We start from the raw sequence: 20,135 nt of genomic DNA on the forward strand, positions 1-20,135 counted from the left end.
GGACACAGAGGTTAAACTACTATGTATAAAATAATTAGGCTATAATGATATATTGTATGACACAAGGAATATACCCAAATATTCTAAGAATTTTAAATGTATTATAACCTTTAAAAATTGTGAATACTGTACATCAACTATATACCAATAAAAAATTTAAAAAGCTAAAATTATCAGTTTACAACAAAAGATCTTTCAAATACTTAAATATTTTCCTAAACTGACTTGGATCCAGACCAGCTCTCATGTACCATTTTCACATTTATTTTAGTGAACAAGAATGCTTCTTTATCCACATTTCCTTCTCTATTAAACCATTTCTTTTCTGTCCCTCTTCCTTCAGTAGCATTAAAAATAAGTCAAAGTAGCAACAAGATAAAGGGATATTTGGAAAGAAATTGAATTCTTTGCAAAAGTGGCGACATATTTTCAAAAGGAATTTTAAGTTTTAAACCCAACTGATTGCTCTTTGGTCGAAGTTTCTTCTCGATGTGTTTCTTGGTCTTGCAAACCACCGATAACTGACTTAAGGAAGTGAATAAAACAAGTAAAGGAAGCAGGAATTCTCTATTATATGTTTTGTCCTGCCCTCAGGGGTCTTTGATGTTTCAAGTTATGAAAAACATCACCACTGGTGATTTTAATACTTAGTTTATACATCTATCTACATCTGGGGTTACTCTGATAATAAATTTTGGAGAAAAACAATGAAAAATCTACTGCATTATGTATTTTTACCTTATTTACAAAGTTTGAGAACTGTAATTTCAGTATGATAGTAATCATTACAGAACTATCAACATCAATGTTTTCAGAGTGCCTCTATGCTATTTTTCTTTTAAAGGGTCCAATTCAGTAATGACAATGCTACATGAAAGGTCTAAAAGATATTAAGGCAGGAATAAAGAAGTTCATTTAACAGTCTTGCTGTTGTTAAAGAAAAGAAGGAACATATTTTAAGCCAACCAAGCACATCTACACAGCATAAATTTGGTGTAGACTAAGCAATTTGATATACAAAACAGAATTCCCATCTGATATACAAAACACAGAATTCCCGTATGAAGTTCAAGGATATATCCTTACATTGGTACTTAGATTTGGTCAGAGTCAACATGGACGTATACTTTTAGTCTGTTACTATTCTTTTAATTCAATCACAGAAATGTGTTTGAATGGATTAATGAAAGTTAAAAAAAAAATACCCTTTGGTTCACTGGAACACTAATATGTGGTCTAACTTCTTAGATAGTCCATATGACTTTAAAAATAGTTCCATCTTTGGGAATAAATGAAGAATCCTTAAAATCCCTACCTTCGATTTATCCATTCTAAAACGGAGTGGCAAACTTTTCCTATAAAAAGCCAAAAAGTAAATATTTCAGGCTTTGTAGGCTATACTGTCTCTGTCGCACTCGACTCTGAAACTACAGCATGAACGCAGCCATAGACAATTCACCACTGGCCATGTGCGGCCACGTTCCAATAAAAACAATTGTTGGGCAGGATTTGGCCCTCAGACCATAGTTCAAAAAGATTACCTACTCTAAAACATCAAAATTCCATACTAGAGAGGATGCCAGTATTTTAAATTTTTGAAAATCTAAATGAAAGGCCCATTTCAATGATGATCTAAAATTTTACCATAAAGAGTTATGATCAAAATCACTATCTTATAGTCCAAGACAAAAATACGTAACAATTTATCAAGCTGATACATTTATATAAATGATAGACCCAGGTTTTTTAAAAGGACTATCTCTAGCTGTATGTAACTGCCATGATATGAATAGTATATCTAGAAAGGATTTGCAGGCTTTGCAAATATTCATTGCTAAATGAGCGTTTTTGGCAATGCGGCAAGTATTTGGCAACATATCCATCTATTTCTGAGTTGAGATAAACTTTAACCTAGGAAAGGTCCCTGTTTATTGTTGACACCATGAGAGTGAATTCCTAGGAAATAAGCCACTCAGTCCTGTACACTATAACAGAGCAGAAGAGATAAAACAAAAAGACGACTTCTGAAATAATTTGGGGATAAATTTTACCAAGAGGTATTTTGTATCTTTGTGGACATCTATAGCTATGATGTTTCGAGGCACTCAAAGTTTCAAAGCCTTCCATACTTCTACTTTTGATCCTAAACTCATTGATTAAGTTCTATACAGATAACGTAGTAACTCAATTCCATGCAAAGTGAGCTTCCTTAGTCTAATAGTTGAAATAATTGTTATCCACATAGGAAGCCAAACTGTGCAATTCTAGGTTGAGGCATTTCCAGACTAATAATGAAAGTCAGAGAAGTTCATAAAAATCTAAATAATGGTACACACAAACCACACACATCAAAAGATTGGCTTATAAGAAAAGCCTGTTTCCACTCATACAAACATATACTCAAAACCTAGACATTCATTCCTCACTCCTGTTAATATAAAGCATGAGAAACCAATTTCTTTTTTCATCCAAAAAAAAAAAAAAAAAAAAAATGCTCCTTACCTGCACTGTTTCTCTACTTTTAAACACACCTACTATATCCTATCTCCAAAGTAAACTTCTAGTTCTCAGAGTAATTGAACAGAAGTAAATCTCTGCAATTTGATACTTTAACTATTGAAAATTATCAGCTGAAATACCCATTTAAGTTAGTAATTAACCATTAAGAAAACATAATTCTAAAGGTACAACTGTGTAAACTATCTGACACAATTCAAGTACAGCAATATTTATTTAAAACTCTGGGTTTCATCATACTTCTAATATCTCTAGGAATAAAGAAAACTATTTTTGGCACAAGAAAAAAAATTTCTATTAAGGTGTATTTTGCTTTAAAAAATTCTGTTAAAATCAGCTGACCCACAGGTTGTCTAGAATTATCAAACATATGAGAATTTTTTCAAGTAAAAAGATAAATTTTTCTGTGGTGTGATTTCAATATATGCTAAATATTATAGATCACTGATATGTATGATTACAGGCTAACACAATAAAGATTATACACACCAGGCTTTAAATAATTTCAAACCATTAAAATGACTCATTTTACTAATCTCAAAAGATGCTCAACTTTTTGAACCAGATGTCTTAATCCTAGATGTCTTATTTCTGTCTTTACTCAATTCTGATTTATCTGTGTCAATAAAAATCATGATAATCATTTTTGTTGTTGTTCAGTCACTAAGTTATGTCTGACTCTTTGCGACCCCATAGACTGCAGCACACCAGGCTTCCCTGTCTTTCACTGTCTTCTGGAGTTTGCTCAAATTCAGACCCACGGAGTCGGTGATGCCGTCTAGCCATCTCATCCTCTGCCATCGCCTTCTCTTTTTGCCTTCAATTTTTCAGTATGAAAAGACAAAAGAACAGTCATACAAACCTCAAGTAATTACAAGTACCAGAATCATGATTCTGTGATGTTGCAAAAAGTTAACAAATCAGGAACTGAATTTATTGACTCACTATTAATTTCATATATTCACAAAAAATTCATGTGTCTGTATGCCAAGCATTATACTACATTTTGTAGTTACATCTGTAAGCAAAGCAGAAACAGAGCTTTGCCATCACAGATTTTATAATCTAGTAAGGAAAAGAGACAAACCACTACCTCAGTAATTCTAAAAAAGGAATGAGCTCTGACAGCTATGAATGATTCTATTCAGTATTCTAATCATATTCTAATCATATTACTATCAGTTAATACAGTAATTATATTAACTCATAGTAATACATTGGTCAGAAGCATACATCGCCACTCTCTTTCCAGCAGTTAGAAACAGTCCTTTAACACATAAGCATCATATATAGTACAGACAAATGAGATTTAAACAGTCATGCCTGACAGCTTAATAAGGGACAAATGAAAATTTTTAAATCTTTATAGCACTATAGCAGTGCACAACTTTTAAAATTCTTGTGTCTAAAGTTTTTTCTCATTAGTAAAAAAAATTTCCTCCTAAAGATTAATAAATGTTCATCAGCTGTCAAGGTGTAAGCAGACTTAAAGTTGTCAGAGCAAGATAGAGAAAACAGATAAGAACAAAGTCAGGTAGCTACTAGTTAGGGGTAAAGTAGGATCTAGAAATCTAGTATTCTAATCCAAAATCCAGTAACCCTTTTCATTTTACCAGCCAGCTTCACATGCCCCCTTAAAAAGAGTGTCAGTGTAACTTAATAGTGCCAACTGGTTAAGATTACCAGTATGATAGGAAAGGTACTAAAAAAAATTACCAGCCTATAATTCACAGTCAACCATAAACGTAAACCCCCATTTATAAACTTAAAACATTGATATTTCTATATTTATGTATCTAATGAGTCAAAGCTATAAAAAGAAAATCAGATCAGTTTTTCTTTTAGCACTGGAAGATGAGAACCTTTTACCTTCAACCAGCTGTTCTACTGATAACCTGTCTCTTTCTTAAGGATAGCCTGTCTCTTTTTTTTGGAAGCATGACAAAAAGAAAAGCATTTAACTACTCAGATCTTGTTAGTTGATCTTGTTCTTTTCCTACAATGCTAATTACAATAAACTATCTTTAGATCTTAAACACTTTATATGTAATCCAAATTAGGAAACAAAAGGCAATTACTCTCTATTGATAGATACCATCCTTACAATATTGTAAAGTAATTAGCCTCCAACTAATAAAAATAAATGGAAAAAAAAAAAGATAGATACCATCCTATATATTTCCTATATAAAAGCCAAACTGAGACTCTAGATCTGAAAATAATGTGTCAGGCTTCCTATACCAACTTTATAAACAGTATATGTAAATATAAAGAATAAGGCTACATTCTAATAATCATATGGCCATCCCTTAGTTTTCTTGTTTATCAAAATGAAAAGTGAGTTTCTACTAGAATAGAAAGATTTCTATTAAAAACTCTAGTGTTATCAATGAATTTTCCCACATTAAAATAATTGCTGAAGGCTTAATTATGCTACTTTACTAAAAAGCATATACATAAAACTATAGAAACATAAATAGTATTAAATTGTTATAGTTTCTATTGAAGTATACACAGAGTTTATAGCCAACCTACTTCTCCAATAACAGTAGACTCATCTTTTTAAAATTTATATATATTTTATGATTGTATAGTATCACTTTGTAGATTTTCACAATTTGATATTCAAACATAGCTACACATTTTTTTTTACATTATAATAAAACCATATGTAAAGAGACTGATGCTTATCACCAAAGAGAGTCAATTCGTATCATGCTACCAACTCTTTGACAGCTGTGTGGCTTTGAGCAAAATTACTTTGCTTCTCTGATCCCCTCCTCCTATGGCAGCGGGGTGGTTTTAATAAAAATAATGTTAAATGTCTAGCACAGTGCCTGTTACTCGCTTAAAAAAATTGTTAGTGTAAAAGGTCTACTGTATTTTAATTAATTTCATTAGACTAGATTCTCGGAAGTAAAATTATGAAATGGAAAATGTGAATGTTTAAGGCTCTTGAGAAATGCCACCAGAACTTCTTCCAAACTGGTTATACTAATTTAGACTCTCAAAAGCAGTGTGTGAGCTCCTGATCAGCAATATATTAAAAGACAAACTTAGAAAATTGAGATTAATGAAAAAGCCAACTGTGTGTGTGCTTGTGTGTGCTAAGTCACTCCAGTCGTGTCTGACTCTGTGCGACCCCATGTTACCTAAATAGAACAAAACCTTAGTACCAGGCATGTATGAATATACACATCACTAAGAGATTAAGTTCTGTGTAGACTTACCCTACATGAGGGACTGCTATCCCTTTATGGGAGGGAGACAAGGTCTGAAGTTTGTTTCCCGAAGAGCTGCCAACTGAAGACACTTTACCTGAGGGAGCACCTTTTAATAAAAAAGGCATTAGTTTTAACAACACTCTGAAAAAGAAAAGTCACATTAACCAGAGCATCTGAAAAAACAATGCTTTCATGGCAATAAATCTTCATGGCAAAAAATCAAAATGAATGATCAAATCCAAAATTAAGTAAAATTTTTATGGAACAACACACAGCATCCTTCATTTCTAATTTCTGTACTTCTTTCTTACAATTTACATACAAATGAAGGTACACTTCAGTAATCAAGATCTTCTTTAAACCATTAAATATTTGCCTATGAAGGATAATTATCAAGTTTAGACAGGTATAGACAGAAACAAGGGGAAAAATACTCTGGTCAAAGAATCAAGAAGAGGACTTTGTTGACTACTCTGAAGAGATGATATATCGGTAACTACATCAAGGACAGACATTTACATCTAAAGTATAAGCTACTGAAAGTTACTTTATTTTTACCCAAAATAATTACTTATCTTCCACATCAACTCCTAATAAACCTAGTTTTAAATAATCCAAAACAGAATACTGTCTTCATTTCCTTCTCTACCGATTCTGATATTTAAAAAAAAAAAAAATCAAGTTATTTTACAGATCTCATTACCTACAACAGTTTTGCTAGTGCCACTTGGCTGTGGTAATCGTGATGATCCTGATGAGGTGGTCCCAGGAGAATTTAACTTTTTAAGTGCAGGCGGCTTATACTAAAACAATGAAAACACAATGTTTTATCAATATCACATTTTGATTATGGATTACAAACCAGTATTTCAAAAGCACAAATTCCCTTAAATGTGTCAGATGTTTTACCACCTACTCAAATTATCCAAATTTAGAAACAGTAGGTTAAAACATATCACCTTAGAGAGAAGTTACCCAAGAATGTTCCTTCTCCTAATTGGCATACTAAAATTCTGGCTCAGATGTTCTGCTGCTAAAATAGAGAGTAACTTTTCCCAGTTGAAAGAAAACAAAATGGATCAAATGGAAAAAATTCCCTCAATGTTAAGATTTTAAATGCCAACTATATTATTAGAAAAACTTAAAACCACCCAAAGATGCTCACCCGGTGGTGTGGTTTTAAAGGTCAAGATTTTTGTATGTTCCTTGGTATGGTTTTATATTTCATATATATAATCCAGGCACATATCTTACTGATGGAAATTCCTAAGAGCACATATAAGCCTGAAAAAGTTTTAAATAGCTGTCTAACGGATTGTTGCCCCAATGTGAAAACAAAGACCTAATTCTTCATTAACCTCACCAGAGCATGCTACATGAATGGGATATGGGTTGAGAAAAGATACGGTATTTCAGCTTATCTCATTTATTCTCATTTTTTTCTCTACAGAGAAATATCACCATCAAGTTTGTTTTACTGTCTCTTATTTAAACAAAATTCTTCTCTTTTACTGAATATAAAGCATCTTATTGATCACCCACCCCAATATAAAGAAGTAAACTTGCCCAGGGTTACACCCACTTAACAGAACAGGAATTAAGACTCACACTGTCTCAGTCCTCGCCCTGTACGCCAACTGTAAGGTGATTATTGTGCTTGCCTGTGTACTTGAGCCGTATTCTTAGGACTTTATGAGAGAAACTGGTTTTAAGTCAAACTTTTAAAAATCAGATCATATTTATAACCTATTATCAGTATAAAATTTAAGATGCTTTGCTATTAAAAACTGCTGGCTAAGCACAAACATTAAAATCACACATTGTAACTCTTCAAAATTCAGTATTTGACCTTTTACAAAAATAAATCTTATAAACGGGTCTCACACACACACACATACACACACATAAACAAGCACATTTGACACTATAATTCCAGAAACTTCCATTTCTTAACCACTTGGCATCTAGAAAACCTTCAATAACTGCCCGCCAAATGAACAAAATGACTAGGAGACTTTGGAAATGTATATGGAGCCATATAAATGTACTGTTTCTTGGAAAACCTAAGAGATATTTCCGGTAGTATCAGTCTTTCCCATGAAAATATCAATACTCTTGAATATATTAGGAAGATTTTAAAACTAACACTATGGAAAACAAGACCTAACACCAACTTGTCAAAATATTAGAGGCATGCCTACTAAAAATACGGTCAATAAAACTGGATTAAGAAACAGGTTTGATGACTCTTTCACATTTTGCTAATTATCAAAACAGAACAATATACACTGAGAGGTCAAGTTTTAGACAGGAAGAGTCCTCGCAGCATTATAAACTGGGAATAAAGATTTCTATGTATATATTAGGAATTTCTATATTAATTTAATGGCTTATAAAGAAAAAGACAGAATATTTCTTTCAAAAAGTGCTTTGTTTTTCTGCTCTGTACTGGACCTCCTATTATTTTACTCAGTCTTTTGGTCAGGTTTTCTGAGATGATGAGAACCTAGCCCAACTGTATCTATCTATCTTCTACAGTATTTCCTATTACTTTCTGTCAGAACAAGTCAGGTTAGTTTCCTTACTGACTTCTCATACTACTCTGAATGCCTCTAGTTTAAAACATACTCATATATCTCTCAGTAACTGGCTGTTCCCCTGACCTAGATAATATGACTCCTTCCTTACTGAGCTGTATTTTATCTGTTCTACACATCAAGCTGAAATTCTACTACTAGGCATTCAGGATGATTCTAGCTAGCAACGATTTTGCATAAATTCATTTTAATGATCAGAAGAACAGTCTATTTTTACAGTTATACTCAATACATGTTTCATTTACCATGTATTAGGGAGGTGATTATTTCATGTGTTTTTATACAGATCACAAACCTAATACATTTCCTTGGTAAAATATTTATGTTCACAAAGACTTTTCATTTCTGATAAAATGGGAGAAGGTATTTATTTATTTGGACCAAGGTAGCATTCAGCCCAAAGATGGGCACAATAAAGGATAGAAATGGTAAAGACCTAGCAGACGCTGAAGAGATCAAGAAGAGACAGAAAGAATACATGGAAGAACTGTATAAAAAGACCTTAATGAACTGGATTACTACGGTTAGTCACCCAGAGCCAGACATTTTGGAGTGTGAAGTCAAGTGGGCCTTAAGAACTGCTGTTAATAAAGCTAGTGGATATGATGAAATTCCAGCAGAACTATTCAAAACCATAAAGGATGATGCCATCAAGGTGTTGCATTCATCATGTCAGCAAATCTGGAAGACCCAGCAGTGGCGACAGATCTGGAAAAGGTTAATACTCATCCCAGTTCCAAAGGGTAGTACCAAAGAATGTGCTAACCACTGGACAATTGCACTCATCTCCCATGCTAGTAAGGTCATGCTTAAAATCTTGCATGCTAGGCTTCAGCATTATATGAACTAAGAATTTCCAGATGTCCAGGATAGGTTCAAGAAAGAAAGAGGAACTAGAGACCAAACTGCCAAGATTCACTGGATTATCAAGAAAGCAAGGGAATTTCAGAAAAACATCTATCTCTGTTCCATTGACTAAGCTAAAGCCTTTGATTGTTTGAATCATGACAAATTGTGGAAAGCTCTTACAGATGGGAATACCAAACCACCTTATCTGTCTCCTGAGAAACCTGTTTGCGGGTCAAGAAGCAACAGTTAGTACCCTGTATGAATTGGTTCAAGATCGAGAAAGTACAACAGAGCTATCTGCTGTCACCCTGTTTGTTTAACCTACATCATGAGAAATGAGCACATCATGAGAAATCCCGGGCTGGATGAGCTACAAGCTGAAAACCAACTATACTTTAAGAAAAGTATTTATAAAGCTATCATAGATAAAAATATCATCATGGTCTGGAGACTATAAATAAAGGCAAAAATTGATTGTATGTAAAATCAAAGTAATGACTACTTCAAGATGCTTGGGGCTGAGAGTGGGAGAACATTACATACTGGGACTGAAACAGTGCAGTGAGGCTTCTGTAACACTAAGAATAGTCTATTTCTCAATGTTCCTGTGGTTACACTTGAATTTATGTGCTGTGCATTTTTTTCTGCATATAATTTACCAAAAAAAAAAATAACTGGGGAAAACTATAAGAAAAAAGTCAGAGTACAAGTACTGTAAAAACTAAGAGCTTAGTGATAAATATTTAAAATATTAACTATGGTGATAACTTTAAAAATATATACATGTATACTTAATTTTCCACAGAGAATAGAAAGCCCTTTAATAATCAGAAAACACTATTAACAATTGAATGGCACATTTTCAGACTTAAAAGTTCACTACTTTAGAATAAGTAGGGTAAGTAAGAATCAATCAGAATACTGAAAATTCCTAAACACAAAATACTTACTGTGTTGCTTGAAACGCATAAGGTAACTCAGCCTAACCTAATCTGATGCAGGATCTAAATTATGCATGGGTTATTTAATTTGTTCTTTTAAAATAACAATACATAACTTAGCATATATTACATGACATTTTTTGGTCTGCTATGCCATGGCATTTCATGGGTCTACTTTAATACAACCATGCTTGAACTTGATAAAATTCCTAATGAAGAATTATGAAAGCTTAACTGAATGGTAGAACTTTTTTTTAACTACAAAAACCTGATCTTTACTGTATTTGTAGTGGGCTGCAATAAGACCAGATTATAGTCGCTAAATATGATAAGGGGAGCATAAGCTTTTCCTAAGCATCTTTAGGAAAAGTATTCTACTTAGTTTACTAATATAGATCCAGTACTTGCTACAGTATTACTCAAAAACGAATGAACACAATGAGAAATTATGGAATTAGACTGAAATAAATATACATCACTGGGCATGGAATCAGAACTGAAAATTTAAGGTGGGAACTAAAAACTAGCTGGATTTTACATTTATGAATCATTTGGCACCACACTGTTGAAATATACACATCCTATTTTATTTCCTTTGCTCTATTATTTTATTCTTAAAAATCTTTTTGGGTGTTCTTAAATTGTTTAAAACATAAGCTTTGTTTGCCATCTGTTTTGGAAATTCTTCAAAATGAGTTTTCTTTGCTGTTCTTTCTCCACAATGATGATGATAATCATATGCTCTATTTCCAATAATATTTACAGAAATTCAATAGCAGGATTCTCTCAAGGAGGTCTCAATTGCAATGGGATCTTTTAATCCAATATTTTATTCATAAGTAACAAGTGAATTTGATTATTACCACTTGCTAAATTTACAGTCCAAAAAAAAAAGTTAACAAACGAAAGCTTTGTGAAAAATAAAATTTGCTTAGAAGTATAATACTGTCAAAGTTTTTACATAACAATATACTTAAAGAAAAACAACAGTAGTGCAAAAATAAAGTACACATTACAAAATTCTCTTATGATTTATGGTTCTCTAACTGCTTTCACATACATCATTTCATTTGTTTCTCACAATAGTTATCCAGATTACTTCACAGGTGAAGAAATAAAGGTTTACACATATTAACATCACTTTTGCCTAAAAGTTCAAAAGTAGAGGTCTGGATGTGCACCTATGCTTTCATTTCCTGAAATGTGTTACTCATTTCACATGAAATATTACTCATATCACATGAAAATATTCATTATTCACATGATTTTCAAACATGAATTTTTATTGCCAATTTCTCACTCATCTAACCCCTCTAGTTTCCTCTGAATCTACTATACCAATTTTTAACCCTTTCTTTTTCCCTAATACCTCTTTTAATCTGTATGTTTTTCAAGTCTTTACTAACCCAAGTCTACTTCAAATTTTGTTCTCACATAGCCATTCAAATTTCTTACTAAATCCTTGAACATTAATATATAAATTTTAGCAGGTGAGAAAACTGTAGTTAAAAGTTCTGTAAAGAACAAACACAAAACCATGAACTTAAATCACCTCATTATTTATTTGCAGGACTGATTACAATGATTACCTGTGTCCGAGAAGTTGATTTTCCTTTGGTATCAGTAGAAAATTTGCCTTTATTACTAATACGTGCTGCCTGTTCTTTACAGAAATTTATATGTCTATCAGCTGCATTTTCGTTAAATCTTCTCTGGCAATATGGACACTGAATATAGTCTAAAACAGAAAAAAGAAACAGATTAGTAATAAAATACTTGAAATGAGACATAAAGAATTATAAGTTTTATAAACAGTAACTTAAGACATATAAACAATGTTTGCGAAGCAAAAACTCGTTTCTTTATAACCACACAACCTGACTTATAGGAAGTTAGTAAAGACATTTAAGAAAAAAAGTCTGCTAGCATATGCTAAATCACAATATTCTTCCAGCTTAGAATCAAATTTGAGGGCTGAAAAACAATAAAACCTCACTATAAAAAAATAAGGAAAAATGTTCATTCATTTTTGCCTCTATAATACCATATCTTTTCATCAAACAGATATTTTTTTATATGGTAGACTAGGTTAATTATTAATAACACATTACATTAAACATATACTTTAAAAACTGGGCTCATCTGTTAAAATCTTTAATTTTGGTTAGATAAAAGCTGTCAAGAAATAGTGTAAAAGACTTTATAGAGTTTTATTTTCTTTAGAGGTCCCAACAGATGGAAGAAGTGATAAAAATATATCTCATTAACATAATTAATTCAAGTTTAAGAAACTGCAAATGCTTCAAAGATTAAATATGCTTCCCAAATGTGAAAGTGAAATTGAAGTCGCTCAGTTGTGTCCAACTCTTTGCGACCCCATGGACTGTAGCCTACCAGGCTCCTTCATCCATGGAATTTTGCAGGCAAGAATACTGGAGTGGGTTGCCATTTCCTTCTCCAGGGGATATTCCCAACCCAGGGATCAAACCCTGGTCTCCCGCATTGCCGGCAAACGCTTTACCCTCTGAGCCACCAGGGATTCCCAAATGTAATGCACACTATAAACAAAATTTTTTATAAAATTAAATAAAGTTATCCCAGAAAAAATCAAATTTTGTAACACTGCAAAAGATTTCAAATCTATGAGATATCAAGAAGAAATAAACATAACAACTTAGCAAGGTCACAAAAAAATCAATTTATTTCAACAGGTTTACTTTTTGAGATGAAGTTTGCCTTTTAGAATTTACAATTATCTAAAGCTCAGAAATGTGTCCTGCTAACTAGTGAAATACATCTAAAACCTCTAATAACAAAGAAGTTGTTTTGTTAGGGCTAAGAGATAAAAAAATTCTCTAAAGTTCAACATATCCTGAAGAACTGTCTCTCTCTCTCTCTCTCTGACTTATGCAAACATGAGAAATATACCTATGTTGAATCAGATACAATATACAAACACCTCTAAAACAAAGAGAGAATTCAACTTCATGGAGAAAATTAAGGTAGAAATAGAAGAGACTCATACCCAGATGGAACATTCCAGAGATATTCAAAGCATTAAAGTTAATTACTAAGGCTCAGACAGAATTGGCAAACGAGGACCCATGGCCCAAATCCAGCTTGCCTGCAACATGTTTTCATAAAATTTTATTGAAACACAGCCATTTACATATTTTCTGTGGCTGACTTCTAGAAACGGTGGCAGAAAGGAAGAGCTGCAACAGAGACCTAATGGCTGTGGTAACCTAAGAGATTAACTATTGGCCCTTTATACAAATGATTTATCAACCTCCCTTCTACAATAAATTGTTATAAAGGATCATTCTAACTTTCCCTTTGCTAACAAACTAATCCCAATCTAGAATACTAACACAATTTTAAAGCAGCTAACTTGCTATATTAAAATAACTACTTCTTGAGGCTACTCTGTACCCAATGGCAAAATGTCAATGGTGCTATTTTAAATCTTTCAGTATCTCAATTATCTCATAGCATCTTGCCAGCATCTTGCCTTGCTTTTGGTAAGGATAAACAAGCAACTTTTACCCACCAAATGAAGGAAATATAAAAATACATGAATTTAGGGCAAATTCAGTAATATCTGTTTATATGGTGGTTATCCCACTAGAATAATACATTTTTAGAAGCAAAATTATTATTTAATTCCCCTTTCTAGATGAGATGATACCAAAGAACTAAGCAACGTAACTATCTGAATCTTACTGAATCACCACATTTCAATTGACAATATGCATGATTAAAATGTTTTCCTGGAACATATAATAGTTACTACAATGATTTTTAAATTATATTAAATACTAAATGGCCACCCACTCCAGCATTCTTGCCTGAAGAATCCCATGGACAGAGGAGCCTGGTGGGCTCCAGTTCTTGTGGCTGGAAAGAGTCGGACACGACTAAGCGACTAACACTACACTACTACAATAATTCTTAAATTATATTAAATGCCTTACAAAAGTACTGAGAGAAAAAGTTTAAATAAAAGTACTGACATAAAAATATGATGCATTTCTATGTTCAACACTGCCGTGTCTTTATAAGCCTAAATGCCTGGACTGTCACCATTATTTTACAGGAAACTTACCAAGATTATGCTTCATCAAGTTCAATTATTATAAACTAAGTTTAGTAATATCTTAAAATTTATAATAACTCTATCAATACGATCAGTATTTTATCCCCATATGAACACTTTCCGTCAAAATACGCCATATACCAGGATCATAAGACGGTGGAGGAGGTGGGGGAAGTTTGCCACCCTCTTTCAGCACTTGACCAAGGCCTTTAGCCGCTCTTATTGTGGCAATGAACTCTTCATGCTTTCTTCTCCAATTAGATGGTTTCTTTGGTGGTTCAGGCTGTAAACAAATTAAAAAAACAAAACAAAACAAAAACTAGCTTTCAGAAACAGTTTTTAATATATTAAAACAAAACTCAAGGAAATATTTTAAGTGTTCTCTTATCAGGATCCTTAAATGATCTTCTTCCCAAAGTTATAATTTCAAAAAGAAACTTTAGGCAACTGTATTTACATGCAATTTTTAAATACAACTGTAAATTGTGTCAGACACCGCTAAACTGCCTGTCAGTTAGAAACATTTAACCCACCACTAAGGGTGTACTTCCCTATTCTCCCATACTTTCTCCAACACTGTATGATGCTGAAACTTCGTGTTTTTTTTAACTGATAAGAGAGGTGAAAAACAGTTCTTTCTGTAGTTTTTATCTGGCTTTTTCCCTATAATGAGTGAAAACGAACATCTTCTTGTATCATCAAGAATCATTTGTATTGCCTTTTCTGTGGTGTGTTTATAAAGCCTGGTCAACACATCTATTGGGTTATTGGCCTTTTTTCTGTTTTTAACAACTTCAAGTAATTTTTTTTTATAGACTAGCCTCACCCATCCCCCACAATATATCTCTTTTAACCTTGTCTAAGTGTCCTCTGATATGCAGAATTATTTTTTAAATGCAGTTGAACTTGCTTTTTCTTTTATTGTCTCCATATTTGTAGTCACTTAGCAAGGTCAAACCTCACACCAAGGTAAAATAAAAATTTCCCATGTTTCTACCTAGTCCTCTCATGGATTCATTTTTAAGATTTGTAATCTTTTATTCATTTGGAATTTATCCTCATGTATGGAGTGACATATGGACTCAACTTTATTTTTCGTTTTCTAACATAGCCATGCAGCTGCCTCACCATCCTTTATTGACTTTCTGCCTACTGAACTGAGACAACACCTTTATCATAGTCTCTTTGGCATTTGGGTCTGTTTCTGAACTCTGTGTTCCACTTTCGACTACATGTGTCAATACTCATGTTTTAAATATTGAGATTTTATAATATTTTAATATTCAGTAAAGACTTCCTTGGTGGCTCAGTGGTAAAGAACTCGCTTGCCAATGCAGGAGACATAGGAGACGAAGTTCAATCCCTGGATCGGGAAGAGCCCCTAGAGAAGGAACAGCAACCCACTCCAGTATTCTTGCCTGGGAAATCCCATGGACAGAGAAGCCTGGCAGGCTACAGTCCATGACACTTGGAAGAGTTGCAAGAGTTGGACACAACTGAGCGACTAAACAACAAAGGTTAACTCTACTTTATTCTGCTTCTCTTTCAATATTTTCTGGTTATTCTTATATGTGTATTTTTCCAGTTGAAATTTAGAGTCAGCATGTTTTTTAAAACTGCATTTTAACTGGAAAAATTAAACATTCCATTCATACACAACTTAAAATCTCTATTTAGCTGAGATTTACTTATCTAAGAATGTGATATATTTCCATTACAAAACATGTTTGTTTGGGTCTTTCAGTAGTTTTTTAACGTATTCTTTGTGAAAGTTTTCCACCTTTGTTACTATAAGGTTTATTCCTAAACTGGAGAAGGGAACGGCAATCCACTCCAGTATTCTTGCCTGGAGGATTCTGTGGACACAGGAGCCTGGTGAGCCCCAGTCCTTGGGGTCACAAAGAGCCAGACACAGCTGAGTGACTAATTCCTAAATATATTTTGTGCTTTTCTTTTGTAAGAATCTTTTAATCATTTTTATATTTCAATGAGTTGTTTGTTGAAATATGAAACCTTTCTGCATATTAACATTACATCCCATTACAACAATGATAGCCTTTTATTTCTTTTTAATGAATCTATTATTAAAAGAACCAGAAAGGAAACTCCTGGCCTAGATGGCTGCCTTTACTGTTAAATACATGAGGACATTTAAGGAAGAAAAAGCACCAATCTTTTAAAAATTCTTTCAAAAAACAGAAAACAAGAAAACAACTTTCCAACTAGTCATTACAAAAGCAACAAAAATGATTACACAGACATTCCTCTTCTGCTTCTCTAAAACAACACATGTCCAGGAGGCCCCTCAATTCTTACACTAATCACTTCAAAAACAGGACACTTTAAAGTGGCCCCGTCACCTTCAGAAAGGGTATTATCTTTTCCATTAGTTCTTTCTGAGAGCCTCTGCTCTGGACCTCTTCAAATCTCGGTGCCTCTTCCCACTTCCTCCCTCCTGGCTTTTGTCCAATTTCAGACAGGCTCATTCCACTTTCAGCTCATTCCAAGTTCCTGCAGCTCACCCCAGTTCCTGCCTCTGCTGTGATAAACAAGGGATATGAACTTTCAGATAAGAACCCTCATCTTTAAGGAGTCGCCTTTAAGGGTGAGGAGACCGCTCATCTGTAAGGCGGCAGGTCCTCAGATTCCAGGCCACGGGTGCCCCAGCAACTTCCTGCTCTCCTACTGTGGGAGCTTCTCCTGCATCTCGGTTTCTTTGGGCAGCTCTGACATATCCTTGGGGCTCAGTCAAGAAACTGCCTACAATGTGGGAGACCCGGGTTTGATCCCTGGGCTGCAAAGATCCCCCAGAGAAAGAATGGCTACAGACACGACAAAGCGACTTTGAGAGGAGGAAGAGACATATTTAGTTTGTAGTCCCTGGAGTACGCCTGAATTTCTCCAAAAATGGGAGTTTGTATTCGCTTTGCTCCACTCTGCTTGTGATTTTTGTATTGAGAACCTCACCATGACATTTGTGTGTGCTCAGCTGCATCTGACTCTTGACCTCATGGACTGTTGCATGCCAAGCTGCTGTGTTCATGGGATTCTCCAGGCAAAAATACTGGAGTGGGTTGCCACTTACTCCTCCAGGAGATCTTCCCGACCGGGATGGAACCTACATCTCCTGCATCTATTGCACTGACAGGAGGATTCTTTATCACTGTGCCTGGGAAGCCCACACTACAATGTTTAAAATCTTCTAATATACCGTTTCTCCAATTAATATGCATATGACTCATTCAAATATTTTGTTAACAAGCAGACTCAAATTTAGTATGTCTGGGAGGAAACTGAGACTCTGCATTTTTAACAAATTTCCAAAACAGTGCTGCTATTACTGCTCTATGGACCACATTTTAAGGAGCAAGAAAATAAAACTACTTATTGTAAAGTAAGTTTTTACTTGGCTTTTTCTTAAAGATTAAGTTTTTTAAAGTATACAAACTTTCTCTTTAAAGAAATAACCTGATGTCCATCTATAGATGAATGGATAAAGAAGCTGTGGTATATACATACAATGAAATACTACTCAGCCCCCCAAAAAAGAATGAATGTGAGTCAGCTGAACTGAGGTGGATGAACCTAAAGTCTGTTTTACATGGAGTCAAGTCAGAAAGAGAAAAACAAACATCCCATATTAACACACACATGGAATCTAGAAAAATGGTATTGATGAACCAATTTGCAGGGCAGGAATAGACCACAGACTTGTGGACACAGTAGGGGAAAGAGGATGGGACGAACTGAGAGAGTAGCACTGACGTATATAGACTACCATGTTAAAGCAGATAGCTAGTGGGAAGCTGCTTTATAACACAGAGAGCCCAGCCTGTGGGGAGGGGAGACTCCGGAGTGAGGGGATATACACACACACACACTATGGCTGATTTGTGTTGCTGTATGGCAGAAACCAACACAACACTGTAAAAAAACTGCCTTCTAATAAAAAAAAAAAAATTACTGAGAGATCACCATGGATAAACTTAATGTAATTCCCCTAATAATTCCAGAAGACAGATAATTACTATCACCATTTTACAGAAAACAGAAGTATAGATTAAGTAACTCGCCCATTACAACAGAGTAGCAGAGCCAGGGGTAAATCCAGGCAGTCTGACTGCTGAGCCAGCTTTCAAACTCACTACTTTATACTGCCTCCAAAGATTTGGTTAGTTTATGTAGGCTAATTAAAGTTAACATAATCACATATCTGACAGGTTACCAGGGAAAACTAAATAATGTATGCACCTTGTCCAAGCGTCTCCATCCTCCCCTTAAATATTCATAGACTGAAAAACAAAGATGAACTGACTTCTTTTTTATTATCAAAGGACTTTACTAGTACGATTAACTGTCCCATAGAGAAATGCTTTCCTGTACCACTGGGAAAAGCTATTACTACTGAAAACAGTTTGTTTAAAAAACATATAAATCAGGCACTCAAATTTTGACTACTGCACTAAAATGCCTCTTTAAAAACATGTCTAAGTATTTATGTGATTTATTCTTAGCAAATAAAATATCATGACAGGTGGTATTAAGGAGAGATTAGCTAGCATAGGAGATTCCTTGCTTTGTTACAAAGAAGAAAGTAAGCTGACAGTGGTCAATTTGTGAACAGTTGAGCAATGGATAAAACTTCTCCCCGGAAGGCATACTAAGATCACAAATGCTAAAAAATCAATCAAGATAATACTTATTAGGCTAAAGCATTTGTAACTAATAGCTTTCCTTTTATATACTACATGGATTACACTACTAGGAACAGAGACACAAACTAAAGCCAAGTAATGAACAATGAGTTACAAAGAACATGTGAAGACTTTTCAGTTATTTCCAGCCTATAGCTCAGGAACTGACTCTCCAGTGCTACAAAAACCTCACTGTAGTTGGAGAGTACTTCGGTCCCCCTTTTGCTGAAATTCAAAGTAAACAAGTTTATGATAACTTCTAAACTGAGAACATGACATAGAATTCTGCTTACTCTTCAATCTTAGCATAACAGATAATTAATTTATTTCATTACACATAGCAGCAAGGTTTATACTATTCAAAAGGTCATAGAATTACCCTAGGTTTAAGAGGTTTTACTGTTGGAATATCAGTTCCTTCAGCTCTTTGTCTGCTTGAATCAAAAGTCTTCCGTTTTTTAGTGGCAGTTTTCTGGCAAATAGGTCCATGTTTTTTCTGTTCAAATAAAGAAATACAACATATCATTTTCTTTTCTACAAAAAGACTATAAAATTTTAATTGTCATTAGAGACCACTTTAAAACCTGAAGATAAATAATCAGTTCACTTCAGTCGCTCAGTTGTGCCTGACTCTTTGCAACCCCATGAATCGCAGCACGCCAGGCCTCCCTGTCCATCACCAACTCCCAGAGTACACCCAAACTCATGTCCATTGAGTCAGTGATGCCATCCAGCCATCTCATCCTCTGTCGTCCCCTTCTCCTCCTGCCCCCAATCCCTCCCAGCATCAGGGTCTTTTCCAGTGAGTCAACTCTTCAATAATAATAAGGCATAAATAAGACATTGCTTGCTTTAACTAAATAGCTAAACATATATATATAAACAAGCTATAAGTTATCTTTCTCACAACAAGAAAATATAAATATTCTCCCAAAATTTTATTGCAAGTTATTTAACATTCTCCTGGTTTTCACACTGCTAAGAATAAGGAAGCCAATGCATGTAAGACACAGCTATTTAAGTGGGGGCAAAAAAGTTATATCTTTATTACTAAATACCTGAAAATAGATACTAGAAAAAGGAATGTAAATGGAAAACGTTTTAGCCTTAGGATTACAAAATCTAACGTAATAACACCACTTTGGATCACTCTACTCAGCTCATGTGACAGCAGTTTGTTAACACAGCCCAAGACCAGGTGGTCATGTTTCTGTCTT

The 20,135-nt window shown here is 34.1% G+C and overlaps 1 protein-coding gene across 1 annotated transcript in view; it reads right to left on the bottom strand.

The window, feature by feature from the left end:
* The window catches only part of ZC2HC1A (zinc finger C2HC-type containing 1A), a 51,337-nt gene that overhangs the window by 13,158 nt on the left and 18,044 nt on the right, over positions 1–20,135 (bottom strand). Inside the window, exons 3-7 of the mRNA XM_065903192.1 lie at positions 19,298–19,414; positions 14,366–14,507; positions 11,718–11,866; positions 6,445–6,544; positions 5,748–5,847 (exon numbers count right to left, since the gene is read on the bottom strand). Coding sequence (XP_065759264.1) covers positions 5,748–5,847; positions 6,445–6,544; positions 11,718–11,866; positions 14,366–14,507; positions 19,298–19,414 — 608 coding nt within the window. The remainder of the gene's footprint in view (positions 1–5,747; positions 5,848–6,444; positions 6,545–11,717; positions 11,867–14,365; positions 14,508–19,297; positions 19,415–20,135) is intronic.

Source organism: Muntiacus reevesi, chromosome 12 (assembly GCF_963930625.1).
Source record: "Muntiacus reevesi chromosome 12, mMunRee1.1, whole genome shotgun sequence".
NCBI lineage: Eukaryota > Metazoa > Chordata > Mammalia > Artiodactyla > Cervidae > Muntiacus > Muntiacus reevesi.